The 18410-nt window shown below is 50.0% G+C and overlaps 1 protein-coding gene across 1 annotated transcript in view; it reads right to left on the bottom strand.

The window, feature by feature from the left end:
- PAPPA (pappalysin 1) overlaps positions 1-18410 on the bottom strand; it is a 253157-nt gene that overhangs the window by 66631 nt on the left and 168116 nt on the right. The window contains exons 11-13 of the mRNA XM_043453579.1: positions 6850-6963; positions 5799-5934; positions 3488-3701 (exon numbers count right to left, since the gene is read on the bottom strand). Of these exons, the coding sequence (XP_043309514.1) occupies positions 3488-3701; positions 5799-5934; positions 6850-6963 (464 nt within the window). The remainder of the gene's footprint in view (positions 1-3487; positions 3702-5798; positions 5935-6849; positions 6964-18410) is intronic.

The following is an 18410-nucleotide window of genomic DNA, read 5'->3' as shown; positions in this document are numbered from 1 at the left end:
GTCCCCTTGGAAGGAAAGTTATGACCAACCTAGACAGCATATTAAAAAGCAGAGACATTACTTTGCCAACAAAGGTCCGTCTAGTCAAGGCTATGGTTTCTCCAGTGGTCATGTATGGATGTGAGAGTTGGACTGTGAAGAAAGCTGAGTGCTGAAAAATTGATGCTTTTGAACTGTGGTGTTGGAGAAGACTCTTGAGAGTCCCTTGGACTGCAAGGAGATCCAACCAGTCCATCCTAAAGGAGATCAGTCCTTTAGGGACTGATGTTGGAAGGACTGATGCTGAAGCTGAAACTCCAATACTTTGGCCACCTGATGCAAAGAGCTGACTCATTTGAAAAGACCCTGATGCTGGGAAAGATTGAGGGCAGGAGGAAAAGGGGACGACAGAGGATGAGATGGGTGAATGGCATCACTGACTCAGTGGACATGACTTTGGGTGGACTCCGGGAGTTGGTGATGGACAGGGAGGCCTGGCATGCTATAGTCCATGGGGTCGCAAAGAGTTGGACACGACTGAGCAACTGAACTGAACTGAACTGAAGGTTGATCCTCTAAAGGCTAGCTGCCAATCAGAACTGCCTCTTTCTGGATGCTCTGACATGGAGAAAGTGGGAAGAGTTTGAGGCAGAGAAAGGAAGAGAATGCAAAACATGAGAGGGAGGGGAGGAAGGGAGGAAGGAAAGAGGGGGAGGGAAGGAAGGGGGGAAAGGAAGAAGTTAATTTTCTAAACACATGGCCCCCTGAATGTTATGCTAAATTGCTCAATCTCTGTTTAGAACTATAGGCTGGATAATGGCGCGTGTGTCTGTGTGTATGTGTGTCCAACCCCTGAAGCCTCAATTCCTGACGGCCCCTTTTCTCACTGAAGAAGCCTCATATCTTCCATCCAACCATCACTAGCGCTCCCCGTCTTTCCCCCTTCCCCTTCTTGGTGCGGAGCTGGAACTCAGCTAGAATTCCACAACTGAACCTCTCATTTGAAACCAGATCCTGTTTTCCTGGGTCTCTGAATTTACTCCAAGTTCCGCATGGGGACAGAGACCCTTGAATCCGGGTCAGAACACACACGCCTGGACTGATTTTGCTGTGCTTGAGGCTTCTCCCATGGCAGCTGACCAGCTATCACGCTGCCCTCAGGAGAAGAGAAAGAAAGCGAGGACGGAACAGGGGGTGAGAGAGGAGGGAGGGGAGAGACGGAGGAGTAGGAGGGAGGAGAGAAAGCCAGACGGAGAATACCTGGGGAGGAGGCGGGAGGGGGACTCTGAGTGGGGAGAGGAAGGGCTGTGGGGGGTGGGGCCACACTTCACTACCTGGGAAGCAGCTGAGAGTCAAGTGGGCCATTTCCACTAGAGCAGCTGAGCTATAAAAAGGGATGCTATTTACCTTGGTGTTTCGAGAATGAAGAAAAACATCCCGTGGCTTTTTACAGTTGTTGCTTATTTTTCTTTTCTTTCCTCCTGGTTTGTTTGTTTTCATGGCATTTGCACGTTTGCACAGTCCTGTCTGTTAGGGTAAATCTCTCTTCAGCGCCCCAGGGGCAGCTGCGGTCCTCCCCGACTCCCCGCCCCACTCCCACCCCACAGCCAGGCATTCAGGAGGAGCAGCCTATCTTAGACCCAGGGAGCTCAGGGCCCAGCCAGCCGGCCCCGGGAGCCGCACCTCCGTCACCCCACTCAGTCTCACTGGGAAGAGCTCACACGGGAGGAGCCCTGGGAAGTCCTCTTCTCTCCTGGATGAGCCTGGTCCTGGGGAGCAGAGCGTGGTTCTCAGGGGCGGACAAAGCGAGATCTTACCTCCCACTCCCTGCATGGTCCTGGCTCACTCACTCTGCCCATACCTCACCCGACAGGTGTGATAATGAAATAAGACGATGAAATCAACGTGGGTCCCCTCCTCTTCCCTCTCACCGCTCCCACCTCTTGGGAATCACAGACTGTTCCAAGTGGAAGGGATCACAGAGAACACAGATCTTCACTGCTGTCATTTCACACGTGGGGAGACAGGCCCAGAGAAGAGAGGGGTCTGGCTCCCCATCCCACCACCAGCCAGAGACAGGGCAACGTCCTGCCCCAGTTCCGTGTGTTTCCACGAGAGGTCAAAGGACTTCAACAGACACTTATTGATGGACTTGTTTTCAAGGTTAAACACTTCTTACTGTTCACTTGGGACACGGGAACTGCTAATGAAGGATTCAAAGAAGCCAGCGCTGGCCTCAGCTCAACTTGGGGATGGTCTTGGTGGCTGGTTAGGGACGGGAAAGCGTTGCCGAGAGGGTCTGATGGATTTGCATTTTGCGTCGACATTGTTTCCCTGGGTTCTGAGAATTAACTTATTTTATAGTCTGGAGAGGCAGGGATGAAAAAGCCCTCTCAGGGTGAAATACAACAATGAATGATATTTAAGGAGCTCTTTTGCCTCTGAAGGATTGCGACAGACTTTGCACAACAGAAGCTAGAGACAGTGGGTGCAAAACAATGTGGGTTTTGCAACCACCTTTTGTGTCCTCTGGTGGCAGGGGCGTGGGAAAGGCTGGGGTCCCCTCTCCCCACTCCTCCTTTCTCTCCTGCTCCCAGGTATACATGGCAGAGCGGGACTGCCTTTCAGAGGGCCTTGCTTTGGGGGAGCCCCCTGAGACCCCCAACTCTTTAAACAAACGTCAGAGATGCTGTGTGACTCTGGACCAGCCCTTCCCGTTCTGAAAACCCAGAGGGTAACATGGAAGTTTGGACAATGCAGATATGCTAGATGAGCTCCGAGGATGCTTATGTGGAATTATGCACAGAAAAGCACCAGCATCGCATCAGCAAGTGGTGATAAACACTCTCTATCAACACATTATCTTTGCACAGTGCCTAGGAGTTCGCAGGAGCACGTTCATCTGAGGCACACCGGTCAATTCTCACGACCACCCCGCCGGGTAGATATTACCCCAAAGGAGACAACTGAGACTCAATAGAGCTCATATTTTTTCTAGGAAGGATCCCCCTCCTCTCTGAGCTCCATACTAGGTATATTAACAGATAACAGATCAAAGGCACCGCAGAGCCATGCGGTTAAAAGACAGACACCAGGACCACTGGGGCTGTCTCCCAGGAGGGTTATGCCTCTTGCCTGTGCTACTTAGGATGCAGAAGGTTCCAGCATTTCAGAGCTGGAAGACAGCTAATCCACCACCCCTCACTTCATTCAAATGAGGATGCTGAGGTCCAGAGAGAGAAAGTGATGCTCCCAAGATCACCCTGCAGGTCGCCGTCAGCGCTGGGACCTCGAACAGGGTGAGAGAGGTCCTCCTTCCACAGCGACGTCTCTACTGCCCGCCCGCACCCCCTGGGACTCAGAGTCGTGGGGTCCTCCCAAGCCCCAGGGCAGAGCCGGCCAGAGGCCAGACGACAGAGAGGGGAGAAACGCACAGACCTTTTCCTGCAACACCCACGGCTGCCTGGCTGCAGGGTCCCCCCCGGCGTGCAGACCCGGGGTGCCTTACCTCTGCTCCGCAGAGCTGTAGGTCTCCCCTCTCTGGCAGCTGCTCAGGGTGACGGGGTCAAAGTTGTCGAAGGAGCGGAGGGCCACCCCCGAGATGGCGACCAGGGGTGAACTGAAGCTCACGCGTACCGCCTGGCTGTGGTAGAAGGGCTGGCTGAGGTCATGGACCACAGGGATAATCAGGGGATTGTTCCGGCAGCTCAGAACGTGGAGGCCTGTCAGGGAGACAGAGGGCCGGGGGGCCGGGCTCATTACTCAAGGCCAGTCGCGCCCTCCCCAACGGGCCCTTCCCGAAGCCCCCAGACCCTTTCATGTCACTGCACAAAAGCACCATTGGGTGGCCAGTGGGGATTTTGAGTTTGATTGAAAGTTTCTTTGTCTGCCTTTTTCTCTCGGCTCCAAATCTTTCCAATCCCCTCGCCTCACCGCTCCCTAAGCTCTCCCTTCACCTAGCGCCCACGGCCCCTCCCTCCCCCCCAAAGGGCCACCCCTGGGCCAAGCCTCGCTGGCGCTGGCTTCCCTCCCACCTCGCGTGAGGGCTTGGCTGGTCTGAGCTGCTAGTTTTCAGGCAGGCATCAAGATGAGGGAAACAGTTCACAGAAATAGGTCATTGTTGGGGTAAAAAAAAAAAGCCTCCTCTCATTTTTAAGCTAGGAACCTGGGACCAGCCCTGTGCGCGAAGGACCTCTGCATCCATCTGGCAGACAGGAGACCCAGAAATGTGGCAGGAGGTGGCTTTCCAGGAGGACACAGAACACTGTACCATCCAGAGTCCAAGGAGAATCCAAACTGCTTCCCCCAGAAGCTCTCAGTTCTTTCTAGAAGTGCCCAGGCTTTGAAAAGCGGTGGGGAGCGAGCGGGGCGGGGAGAAAAGGTACATAAGGAGACGGAAGAGAATGATGGGGAAGGTTGGCGTTGGGAAAAGCAAAGCTGGCTTTGGTGCCTGATGGACATCAGTTCAACTCTTGGCTTAGTAGGTCTCCCTGACAGCTCAAGTGATAAAGAGCCTGCCTGCTATGCAGGAGACCCGGGTTTGATCCCTGGATTGGGAAGATCCCCTGGAGAAGGGTACGACTACCCACTCCAGTGTTCTTGCCTGGGGAATCCCATGGACAGGAAGACCTGGTGGGTTACAGTTCATGGGGTTGTAAAGAATCGGACACGACTGAGCGATTGACACAGACAACAGATACTCACTTCTTTGCTATGTGAACCCACCAAACCCCTGACCCTCAGTGTCGGCCTCTAAAAAGTGAGATCACCCTGACCAAGTGCTGGGAGTCCTGCTCTGCTCAGTCATGAGGCTCCCAGTCTAGCAGGCCTGTATCTGGGGTCCACTGGCATAGAGCCGAAGAGCCTCCACGGGAATGCCAGGGTGCTGAGGATGCAGGACAGGGGAGCCAATGGGGAGGGAAAGATGGACACTTGGGCATCAAATAGCAAGATCCAAAGATCTCTGCTAGAGCCCGAGTCATTCCATTCCTCTGAAAACCTCTCCACAGAGCCCTTTGCGATGCCAGGACAGCTATGAAAATATTTGCTTCTCGCTTAGGGACATTTCCCAGGAATCTGGATAAATCCAGAGGGGTTTCCTTTCCCTTCCTTATTAATGCGTTTCCCCCTTGCCTTGAAAACTGACCAAATAAGTAAACATAAAAACAAAACAAAACCCCTCCCCACTGCCTGAGCTGCGGCTTGACCCTGACGTAACCCCTGGCGAGTTTGCTTCCTATGGGGCTTTGAAACGAGCTCCCTGTGGAATCGGAGGGGCACAGCTTTGAAGCCGGGACTTCTGCGCCGGCCTGGAATTCCAGAGTAGGCTGAGCAGGGTGTCTGGGCAGTGTGGGAGCGGGTGGTGGGGCTTTCTGAGTGTGGGGTCTTGTGCTCGGCACGGGTCAACACATCTCAAGTGAGAGCTCATTTGCTATGGCGGATGCTCCTGGTTACAGAGTGAATGACAGTGGGTGATGATTCTGAAAACCTGGCTTCCCTGCTTGCTGGCTGGCTCTGGCCATGTGACCCGGGCCTCTCAATGTGTCTCTTTGGGTCTCAGGTGATGATACATACAATGGAAAAGCATATTTATTCAGTCAAAGGAGGACTTTCACCTGAATCTCTTACCCCCTCCCCACCCATCTGATTCGGGCCTCTCTAGGTGTGCACACAGACTCATCCTGATCTGAAGACAAGCTGATGGTAAATAGAGCAGCAAGAAGAGGCGACGGGAGGCGAGAACTCATTCTCAGCCGATCCTTACAAACCACCCACGGGCAGATGGGGAGCCAGGTAGCAAGAGCAAGCCATACGCTCACCTAGATCGTGGCTCTGTTCTTTGGTATCAAGCAGCTGGACGCTGATGGTTTCCTGCTTTTGGTCCCCATAGTAGGTCCCATCGGTCACCAGGTGGACGATGACGGCGGTAGCGACCATTGGTTGAGAAAAGTACACCTGAAATGCAGGAGACCCAGGAGGCTCAGCCATGCAGCTAGGCATGCGGTGGTGCGGCAGCCCCGGGGCAGGGGTTTTGAGAAGAATCTTCCATTTCGGGAGCTGGACTACTTATCATGGTCCATGGTGGGAACAGGGAGGCAGCGAAACCTCAGAGCAAAGAGCACGGCCTCTGAGGTCAGAGACTGTTTTCATCTTGGCTCTGTTCTTTTCAAGCTGTGTGATGCCCAGTGATGACTGAGCCACTCTGAGCCTAAATTCCCTACCCTCTAAGTCATGGGTCTGTAAACAGGTGCATCACAGGATGCCTGGCAGGCTCCTGCAAGATACTAAGAGTCCAGCACACACTAAAACCACATGAAATGAGGCTTATTATTCATCACTGCTCCATGCTGACCAACCTCTGCACTAGCCATCAAGGAGACAAAGGTAAATAAGATGTGCCTTTGCATTTCTGTAGATGGCGGAGTTCCATGTGGGTGAGTAACACACACTACCAACACTTGAAACAATCGCAGTCCACGTCAGGCAGATGGGCCCATGGACAGCTACAGAATACCACGGCACATGACGAGTGTCACCCAACAGATGACCACATGTGGAGGACTAGAAGGGAAAGGACAGTTCCTTCTCCCTGTAGGGCTCAGTGAAGACTTCAAGGCCAGACAATTTAACAGAACGACATCTAAATGATATCTAAACTCTCGGCCAAAACAAGACTGACTGAAGGCATCCCATGAGCAATTAAGGGATTCCATTCCAGGAAGCATCCTGCTGCTAACCGTTTTGTTCTCTGTCCTTGCCATTAACACCCTCAGCGGGTAGACAAAACAATCCTGAGAAAGGGCCAAGGGAGACAGTGCTTCCCCGGAGGCCTCTGCTGGACAGTCTGCGGCTCTCAAAGCTTTGACTTACCCGGACCCAGAAAGTGGTCTGAGCCAGCTGGGAATACGGGTAGCTGATGGTGCAAGGGTACCAGGCATGCTGGGAGATGCCTTCGCTGAGATCGATAACCTTGGTCCGACACACCTGGAAAAAAAATAAATAAAGAAATCAAGGGAAACAAATGCCTTAGAGGGTTTTAGAGGTTGAAATAAATTCAACTCGACAACACCTCACTATTCACCTATTCTGTTCTTGACACCGCAGGAAGAAACAGTGATGAACAGACAAGAATCTATTCCAGGAACCCACATTCTAATAATGCAGATGAGAAAACCTTCCGTGCCATTCAGGAAAGGAGGGATAACACATTTGGGTGGCAGAGATGTCAGAGAAGTTCTTGTGGGGACAGGTCCTGGAGGAGTTGACACTTGAGTCGGGTCTGGAAGAATAGGGTGGCTGCACATGGAAGGGTATTGCCCATGGAAGGAACAGAAGTAAAGGCTCAGAGGAAAGCGGAAGCCCAGGATGATGAGTTGCCTGGTATAATCAGAACTTGGGGAAAGTGGCAGCAAAGGCAGGCCTGACAGCCTGAATCTGTCACGGACTGTGAATACCAAGCATCCCTTCAGGACAAATCTGTAAATTGTGCTCAGAGCCAGATTAATGACACAGACCAGAACAGTGTCAGCGTTTGTTCTCGCCAAAGAATATCGGCTCCACCATTTGGGTGTGTGTGTGAGTATCTACACATACACACAGCCCCTCGTTCTCAATGACAGACATAACAAATGACACTCCAAGAAACACGAAGCAGGTATAGACCAGCAGAATTCTTCAAACTGAGGAATTTCCTGTCCTAATGTCATTTCATCCCATTGGTTCAGTCATTCATTCCAATACTATTTATTGAGTAACTGCAACTGGTCAAACACTCTGGTACAAGACATCAGACAAGGCAGACAGGGAGAGGAGCTTGGGGTGACAAGGGGTGCAGGCACTCATCGAGGAATCACGTATGCCTACGTAACTGCCAGCTGCAGACCAGAAAAGAACTAGGCTGGAAAAGGAGAACAGCTACGATACTCTTGAGATACGTCAGACTCTTTGCAAAAGGTCATCCCAGGTTAGTGTTTTTCCTTGCATCTCTATTGTGGCTCCTTTCTCAACATTCTCTGAGAAAACAGGCCTGTCATTCCACATCTGTGGGTCTTAGGTGACTCGTCTAAGAAGTAAGGCTAACCTAGAGAACTCTAAGGTCTTATAAGCCATAAAAAAAAAATTAAGATCATCTAATGTCAATTACACAAACAAACATACACATGTAAAACAAAAAAAAGGAAAGGAAAAAAAATATATATATATACAAGGATCAAGACTATCCATTCCAGCAATATCTTCAGTAGCAAAAGATCAGGGATATGCCATCATCAAAAATTCTACAAACAATAAATGCTAAGAAAAGGTGTGGAGAAGAGGGAGCCCTTTCACACTGACTGTTGGTGGGAATGTAAATCGATAACAGCCACTGTGGAGAACAGTATGGAGTGTCCTTAAAAAACTAGGAAGGAAAGCACCATATGACCCAGCAATCCCACCATTAGGCATATACCCCGAGGAAACCAAAATTGAAAGACACATGTACTCCAACGTTTACTGAAGCCCTATTTACAACAGCTAGAACATGGAAGCCACCTAGATGTCCATCGACAGATGAATGGATAAAGAAGCTGTGGTACATATACACAATGGAACGTAACTCAGCCATAAAAAGGGATGCATTTGAGTCAGCCCTAATGAGGTGGATGAACCTAGAGCCTATTATATAGAGTGAAGTCAGCCAGGAAGAGAAAAACACATATTGTATATGAACGCATGTATATGGAATCTAGAAAGACGGTGCTGATGAGCCTACGTGCAGAGCAGCAGTGGAGACTCAGAGAATAGACGTAAGGACGTGGCTGTGGAGGGAGGAAGGAGAGGGTGGGACGTATGGAGGGTAACATGGAAACATACGTGACCGTATGGAGAACAGCCAGCCAAAAGGAAACTACTGCATGACTCAGGGGATTCAAACAGGGCTCTGTAACAACCTAGAGGTGTGGAATGGGGAGGGAGGTGGGAGGGACGTTCAAGTGGGAGGGGACATGGGTAAACCTATAGCTGATTCATGTTGATATCTCGTAGAAACAAACAATACTGTAAATCAATTACCCTTCAATTACAAACAAACAAAAAAAAAGATCAGGGATAGTTTATATGCTCCCCTGTTGAAGAAGGGGTGAGTAAAGATGATACATTCACGTGTTAGGATTCCATAAGCAAAAGAATATTAAGAGGACTGAATGAGATTCAAATGTGGGGATGATCCTGAGAATATCTGACACCTGGTTCAATATGGACCCTGGCCAAGAAAAATAGAAGCCCTATTTGTGAGTTCATAGATGACAACATATAGAGATTGCAAAAGCATCGCATGGAATGAATAAAGAATGAGGTATAAGTGGATAAGTACATTAGGATTCTATTTATTAAAATCAAACGAAGTTAGACTATACCCAGGGAGTCATACAGATGAGGGTAGAAGAATTAAAAATAGCATGGAAAGTTGCACATCAAATTCACTAATCAAAGTCAAGCTAAAACACATGGCCGCGCTGTAATCCACAATTGCAAGCTGCAATGCTTTCTTTTAAAATAAATGCTTTGTTTTGGAATAATTTTATATTTACAGGGAACTTGCAAAGGAAGAAATACCAAGAGTTCCATATATGCTTCACCCAGTTCCCCTTAAAGCTAACATCTTCAGTTCATTCTTGAAATATCAAATAGAAGAAGAGAAGTGTGTTAACCAACTTTGGAGAATCACACCATCACTCAGGGAGTTCCTGCAATGGTGAGCTGGGTTAAGATACCTGGTACTGGTTCCGACTCCCTCAACATTTGATGTGTAATTGCGGACTAGCTATCTCTCATCTTCGGACCTCAGGTTATCTTTCGCATCTGAATGTTGGATTAGGGCATGGCTTTTCAACGTGTCACCTATGGATTCCTAGGGTTGCTTGGAGGTGTCAATCTGGGCATCAGTATGGGGGAAGATGTGTTTAGCTTCTGCTCCACAGTTTCAACCAAAGCATCTTCACCCATCTGTTTTATATATCAGGATGCCTTGTATTGTTTCCTTTGAGAGCTTCATCGCTTTAAAACAGAAAAGTACTGAAACTTGTTCGCTGCCAAAGTTGCCCTTCCCCTTCCCCAAGGTGTCAGCAGGTCCTGGGAACACAGTGTTAGTTTCCTGAACGTCACAGGTAACTTCCTAAGGAGAGTAAAGGTGCCAAGAATCATCCATCTCATCGGCCAGAAATTAGGTGATGACTTCAGTTATTCAAACCCCTAGAAGCCTAATACCGAGGAGGCTGTGGGTAAAACATAGCCAATTTAATGGGCTGGCAGACTTTTTCAAGTTTATTTATTTTTCTCAAAAACAACTTAGTTCCGGCAGATCCGCCAGGGGGATCGGGTTACATTTTACAACAGTGCGAGACTTCGCATAAAATATCTATGGCATTTGAAATCCAGGCCAGCGATTCGACATGTATCCTTTTGGAATTCTTTCCCCTTGTGTTCTTAGCTGCCTGTCCCCCAGCAGAGCGTGGTGGAGTGCATCTCTGGAGTGCTGGAGCCCGGGGCTTATCTCTGCATCTACAGCATGCACGGTCAGAGGAGTCTCCGACATGAACAGAGCCCTCTTACTGCTTAAACACAATTTCCTCTTATCTCATCAACTTGATCAGCACCAGACAGGGCTTAGAGGGATGTACTGCTGTTATTTTATTCTCCTGCTTTCCTAGTTAGTGTTGTGTTTGTTTCGGGCTGGCTGTGATCCTGACCATGGACAGTCAAAGTAGATCAGAGGGGAACAAACAAATGTAGCTGAACCTTTGCCCGAAGCCCCAGCCGATGTTAAAATCATCTATGTTCCTGGGGAGGTGGGGGAAGGTTACAGGGGAAGTGGGTGGGGGGCACTCACAAGCCCCCCGCTTTTACAGACCTTATGTGAATTTGCTCATTCAGCAGCCATTGATGGAAGGGGTTGGTACCCGGCTCTCTCTGAGAAGAAAAGAGCCTTGCCCTTGGGCAAAAGGAGGGTCACATATCTAAGTGTGATCCCCAAGATACCGGATTCTATGCAGGTGCACTGCTTTCAACCAGCCACGTCTTGTATCTTCTAAAAAGGCAAATCCAATTTCACAAAGTCTTACTGAGTAGTGTAGTCTTTAATGGACATTTTGTGGGGGAGCGAGCAGGGGGTTACACTGCTCGCCCCATGGGGGCCAAGCTCTCCCATCATCACCCCAGGCTGCTCCTTACTCATCCTCTCTCTTCAGCCAGTGTCTTCAGCAGCCTTCCCAACCTCTCCCACCCCCTCTCCCTTCCCAACCTCCACCTCTCTTCAATCCCAGGCAGTCATTCTGCTCTCGCTCCTGGTCTCTAAGACACAAATCCTTCAACTGATACCAAGGATTCGACCTTGACCCCTTGGTCAAGAGATGATCAGGCCCCAGAGATGTCAGGGAGGTAAACACAGCAACCTTTTGACTCTCTCTGTCCTCCTGGTATGAACGAACTCTCCTCCCTGCCTTTACATCACTCACTGGTTTGCGGGATATATCACGGAGGCTCTAGAAGCATTAGCAATCTCTAGGCTCTTCTAGAGAGATAAGGAGAGGGTCTCCTCTAGCTGACAGTGATCTTGCTGCATTGCTTATGCCCATGTTCATGGCAGTATTATTTGCAACAGCCAAGATGTGAGAACAACCCAAATGTCACCAACAGATAAATGGATAAACTAAATGTGGTGGGTACACACGATAGAACAGTATTAAACCTGAAAAAATAAGGAAATGCTGCTGTATGTCACTACACAGAGGAATCTCAAGGCTGTTCTCAGTGCACCCAGGTAGTCACTAAGAAACAAATACTGCATGATTCCACTTATATGAGGTATCTAACATAGCTAAACCCACAGAATTCAAGAGTAGAATGCGAGCTGCCAGGGGCAGCAGGGAAAGTGACAAAGGAATTGATATGTTTATAAATCAACGTATAAATCAACAATGAAGTCTCAGCTAAGCAAGCTGATTAAAATTTTAATAGATCTGCTGTATAACACTATACCTATCATCAGTAATGGGGCTTCCTAGGTAGCTCAGTGGTAAAGAATTCACCCTCAGTGCAGGAGACTTGCAGGAGATGTGGGTCTGATCCCTGAGTCAGGAAGATTCCCTAGAGAAGGAAATGACAACTCACTCCAGGATTCTTGCCTGGGAAATCCCATGGACAGAGGAGCCTGGCGGGCTACAGTTCATGGGGTCACGAAGAGCCAGACACAATTGGAGACTAAACAATAGCAACATAGTCAATATTACTGTATTGTGCCCATAAAAACTTGAGAGGGTAGATTTCTTTTCAAGTATTCTCATCACAATAAACTGAAATAAAATAGATAATATCATATTGAATGATTGACATTGATATTCACTGAATGAATAACAAATGATTAAATGACTGAATAAATAAGTGATTGAATGAATCAATCAATAAATTAATAAATGACTGAATACAGTAATAAATATATGATCCAGAGAAGGGAGGGGAGAGAAATTCATATAATGCTGCCATGCAAAGAGCAGATGTGGTTGGGCTGGCAAGCATCATCACTTATGTCTTTTCGGGGTAAGAGGAGGAATTACCCAGCATCTTCCTGATTACTTCTCAGATGGAGGACTCTCTTCCATTCATAAACAGCCCAGTTTACCTTTGGGCAGATTCTTCCCAACAGCCAGGGGAAGATGTCTAGCTGTGCTTTCTTCTACTCTTTCCTCTAAGCAACAACACTCAAAGCTTCCACATTTTAGAGCTTTAGAGTTAGCGGGACTTAAGTAGGTTACCAACTGGGAGCATTTCTTTTTCAGTGGTCGAGGGAGGGCAGGGGTCTTGCACAATACATCACAGCAAGTAAGTGGCAAACCTGATGTGAAAACAATGACTTTCTGGCCCCAGAACCAACGCCCCGTCGTCTCCTGGGTTCTCCACCCTCTCAAGCCTCCCTCGCTGATGCAGGACCATCCCTGGTGAGATATCTACCCTTACCCAAGGATTCATAGCAGAAATCCCGGTCTCCATGTCACTTGCTTCTGCAGGAAGCCCAGCTCTATGTCTCTGATGGAAGCTGGGTAAGTCACTGCCTTTCAATCTCATCTTAGTACAGGAACCCCCCCTTTCCCCTTGACCTTGAAGGGGGAAGTCTCATCTTTAGCACACTGCCTCAGACTCTCTGTCATCTTCAGAGATATCTGTGCTTACTTTAAAAATAGAAACCAAGAGACACAGGGGACCTGGGCCGGTTCTATCTGCCACTTATCAGTTGGACATCTCTCCCATCCTGTCTCTCCATCTGGGAAGCGCAGTGGTGCCCCAGCAGCTTAAGAACACCCACAGGAATACTACCCCCCAAGGTCTCATGGGCACAGTATCCCTTAATCCTCTCATTTATTCAGGGAGGCTGGAATTATCCCATTTTTCTGATGAGGAAAGACGGCACGGAAGCTTTCAATTACTCTTTCAAGCTCACGCATCCAACTGTGTGTAACAGCAGGACCCCGGACTCTGAGTCCACATTCCGAGTGCTCCATCACACGGCAGCCCGCTTGCTGTTTTGATTAAAACCTCTGCTTCCTCTGATGGAGAAGTAGGTACTGAGAACCATTCTACTCGACTCCAGTCACTCCACATGCTCGCCCTGCTCCTGAGTGTGTGTGTGTGTGTGTGTGTGCAAGTGCACTCTATCTTGTCCTACTCTTTGAGACCCTATGGACTGTAGCCTGCCAGACCCCTCTGTCCATGGGATTCTCTAGGCAAGAAAACTGGGGTGGGTTGCCATTTTCTACTCCAGGGGATCATCCCCACCCAGGGATCAAACCTGCGCCTCCTACACTGGTGGACAGATTCATTACCACTGCTCCATCCCTGCTCCAGAGGTTCCTATGATTCACTTTCAGAATGAAGAATGCATCATATCGCCCTGCTACCCCATCCGTGGCTGCCCCTGGACCACAGGATGGAAACTTCCCTAGACGCAGCTTACAAGGGCCTTGGGGCGCTGGTTCGGTCACATCCCCAGGTGCAGAGCCAGCTATGCCCCATCCACGCAGGTGCACACGTGGGCTCCCTTCCCACTGGACCACCCTCCCTCCCACGTGCCGCAGACTCCACCGTGGCGATGCGTGTGCCCAGTTTTCTTCCCCCTGACCCCCCCCACTTCCCTCCATGGCACTCGATGAGGGCCCATTTCATGAAACACTACACATACTTCAAAGCCAGTCTCAAATATCACCCCTCCTCTGAAAGCCTTTGCTCACCCCCCCAGGCAGAATTAATTGCTCCCTCTTATGTGACCATATAGTTCTTTATGTATGCCTCCGCTACAGCACTTGTCAGGTTGGATTATAGTTGTTTAGAGCTCAGTCTTATCCCTTTAAACTCTGAAGGCTTCCAAGGTGAGAACCATGTTTCATTTACCCTCAAATAAATCACAGCAAATTGCCCAGCACGCAGGACACAAGAGGTACCCAGTGAACACCAGTAACGCCAGCAGGGTATACCGACTGCCCGATGTCTGCTGGGCACTGCTTTCAGGACTCTGGACGTATGAAAGCATCCAGTCTTCAATGATGGCCAGGTAAGACAGGTGCTATTATTATACCCATTTAATCTATAAGGAAATTGAAGCCCGGTAATTCACTGACATGAACCTGGGCAAACTCTGGGCTAGTGAGGGACAGGAAAGCCTGGTGTGCTGCAGTCCATGGGGTTGCAAAGAGTCAGACACGATTTAGCGACTGAACAACAACAAAATTCACTGAAGGTCACACAACGAGTTAGTAGAACCGAAACGCAAATCCAGGCACAAACTCAGCCTTCATTCTTAACTGTACATATAATTTGAAGAGAGCTTGTCTACATGTGGCTCAGGGCTGTAACAGAGAATGGAACTTGGGGTTTTTTCTGGTTGTTTCTCCTGGTCTGCTGACTGGTTCAGCAGACAAAAGCAGGCTGTTCCAGGCCTGTTCTGGGATGGGGCTGTGTGGTTCAAAGAGCCCTGGACTGCCAGTCTCCAAGACCTGCCTCCTAGAACCGACTCAGTTGCTGACTTTCTCTGACATTCATCGTTCCTGCTTGTAGAAGGATGGAGTAAGATGGAACCCCAAAGGGCTTTTCTGTTCTGACATTTTGCCACCTTTTGATGTCCAGTTCCTTCCAGCAAAAGTATCGATTCTGCAGTGAAATGTGATGCTCCTGTAGGTCTGAGTTGGCTCAGGGATCCCATGTCTCTGATACCCTGAGGCCAAAAGCTAACTCCTATCACAGCCAGCATTTCTGTCTAAGGCAACTGGTGAAGTAACCTAAAATTTTACTGCAGTCATTCTGGCAACGTGTTTTCTGTTTTTTGTTATTTTTCCTTTTTTGTGTGTGTGTGCTGCAAAAGAGCTGGAAGTTCTTCTCCCAGAGCTTTGAGATCATCAGATGTTTGAGTTGGGAAAGTCCTCAAAGATCTGATTCCAGCCATCATGCCTGACAGACAGGTGGGGGCCAGAGCCCAGTGGGGAACAGAGAGACAGCCTTGAAAGAATGCTGCACGGTCCTCTAGGCTGGCTCTCAGCTGGCAGAAGCAGAGGCCTCTGTGGCCCTAGGACTTGGGGACTTTCGTCCACACCAGGCACTGCCAGCCGCGACACCCAGCACCCGCCTCCAAACCTCCTCCCTTGCAGAAGACTGCTTTCAATTAGAGGAGTTAATGACGTCTTGCTTTCAAAGGGTTTCTTAAATCCAGTTTATCTTCCACCCACACACGATGTACACAAAGGCGGGGGAAGGAGAGAGAAGAGGGGGAGTGGGCGTTCTGGTATTTTCCCACACAAGGGAGATGCCAGGAGGTTTCTCCTCAATTTCACTTTTACAGATTTACATGCCCTTTTGTCAATCACAGGACGGAGGAAGTGCTTGTCAAACCTCGAGCCCATCTTCTCCAATTTCCTCTTTCAATCCAAAGGGACCCGGGAAAGGGCCTCATGGAAAAAGAGAGGAAAAGGAGTAGGGAGGGGGAGGGGTGCATGCTGACAATAACAGCACATGTAAGCGCAGAATGCATGCACAACAAGCACTTGTGCATACACACACACACACAGACACACACACAGACACACACACACACACACACACACGTTCCCCAGGCAGTGGTTCAGAATATTTCTACTCAGGCCACATGTTAACCTCAGGTTTACAGGTCCCATGCCAAGCCATTTCCCCAAGAACTACAAGGTTGCAGAGGTGGGCAGGGGTCCTTGCTCTGAAGGCTGCAGGCTGTAAGGGGCCTTGGGAGACCGGACACAGAGTCAGCAACGTGAAATAAAGCTGCCTCTAGAAAGCTGGCTTGGCTGTTCCTTTGAGAACATGCTGCTCCCTCCTCAGAGCTCCTGTTGGGGAGGGACAGAGCACCAGCTCTTAAGGATGGGCCCCCCAGGACTGAGGCTGCACCCTGTATTATCTCCCCTGACCCTCACAAGAACCCTGAGGAATGACCGCTTTTGTGTGTGTGTGTCCCTCCTGGAGAGATAAGGGCTCTGAGGTTTGGAAGGCACTGGCCGCTCCCCTGGGACCTAGAGGTCAAAGCCAAGTGGTCTGATTCAACGTCCGTCCTCTCCCCACCCTGTGGCTGGACCAGCCAAGGACGCTTCGTCACAGCCTTTGTGTAACACGCTGCGCTGTGGTTTCTCGTCCATCTGTCCCTGCGCCTGAGCTTCGAGGACACCGCCCGCGCCTGATTGATCTCCCCTTTTCACTGGTGCCCAGTGAGGTCACTGGGCAGGGCTCCTTGAACGTGGCCTTTGTCGAGATGACGTGGCTTTTTCAAGGCTGCACATGCGGTTCCGGGCTGACAACGTCTGACCCAGAAGCCCGGGTCTCTGGGGGCCCCGACCAGCGCTGGGAGGTGATGATGACCGCTGGATGCAGGAAGACACCAGAGACCCAGCATCCGTTCAGGGGCACCAGCATGCCTGGCAGCCGCATCCGGCTACCACTCAGGCTCACCCGGCGCTGACGTGCCGTGAACAAGCTGATGACAATGAGAGCTGGTATCACAGCCCTCTCTCTCATTGGTGTAATGCACTCCAGAGCCTGGTTGATTCCATCGCTTCGCTTACTCCCTAAAACCACCCCGTGAGAAGCTGAGTCTGACACCTCAAGGAAGCACAATGGCCCTCGAGCCCAGCGGAGCGGTCCAGGCCCACGTGTGGGGTCAGGGCGGCCGTTCCCCCACCTCCTGCCCAGGACAGACACCCTTAGCCCGGGCCTGCTGCCTCCTTGACTGCAGCCTCCCCCTGGCTCAGGACTGGCCCAGGAGGTGGGCCTGTCTGCAGCCCCCGAGCTTGGCTGTCCACTCACTGGGGGCAAGCATGAGGCCTTACTTGCTACCTCTTTAATACTAAGTGCAGGTGGTTTAGTTGCTAAGATGTATCTGACTCTTGCAACCCCATGGACTGTAGCCCGCCAGGCTCTTCTGTCTGTGGGATTTTCCAGGCAAGAATCCTAGAGTGGGTGGCCATGCCTTTCTCCAGGGGATCTTCCTGACTCAGGGATTGAACCTGGGTCTCCTGCATTGCAGGCAGATTCTTTATCAACTGAGCTACCAGGGGAAGCTACCAGGCTTTCCGCCTAAAGTAAGCACTAAGCTAGCTGAATAAAGAATGAACTGACACCTATCACAGGGATGCTATTGATGCTTAATATGTATCAGGCGTCTAACACAAGCTCCACATGCCTGGTCTCCACGAGGGCGACGTGGACACCAAATGTCCCGCCCCTGGCTCAGGGCCTCTTCTGCCGACTGTGAAACACTGTGGTCCTCTCCCGCCTGGGTCCTATTCCCCACTCATCGCCTTCCTGGGCCCCTTCCTCCAAACTGACCCCCTGAATATGATGCACAAAATATCTTAAAAGGTATCCGTAAGTGAGGCTAACATGACACGGTACACACACACACACACACACACTTTCAATCTCCTCATCCAACTTCCATTAACACATTTGCAATTTCCCCCTCCAGTCTCCATTTTCCACACTTATTAGTGAAAGAGTCCACGCAGTCGCAAAGAGTCGGACATGACTGAGCGACTAAACTACTGCTACGACTAGCGAGAGAGACAGAGAGACAGACAGAAAGGGGGAAAAAGCCAGGCCTTCTTTCCCGACCATTGGAAACAGTGCTCACTTCCCCCCGGCCCTCAGAACAGCGTCCCCTTTGAAACCTGCCTTGAAAAGACAGAAAGGGGAGGGCAAGGGCTGGATTGCCTTTCTTTCAATTTCAGGATTTATTATTTGTCGTGGACAACAGAGCAAAGAAGCATTTCCTGTGTACAGGGCGGGTGCCTGGGGTGTAGAGTTACCTCCTCCTCCCGGCAGACCTCAGGGCCTCCCCACCCAGGAGACACTCACGGATAAGGTAACCTGGCGTCAGATGCCTCCAGCCTTGG

The sequence above is a fragment of the Cervus canadensis genome, chromosome 30 (genome assembly GCF_019320065.1).
Source record: "Cervus canadensis isolate Bull #8, Minnesota chromosome 30, ASM1932006v1, whole genome shotgun sequence".
Taxonomy (NCBI): domain Eukaryota; kingdom Metazoa; phylum Chordata; class Mammalia; order Artiodactyla; family Cervidae; genus Cervus; species Cervus canadensis.
The sequence above is the reverse complement of the archived record's forward strand: the minus strand, read 5'-3'. Positions and strand labels throughout refer to the sequence as shown.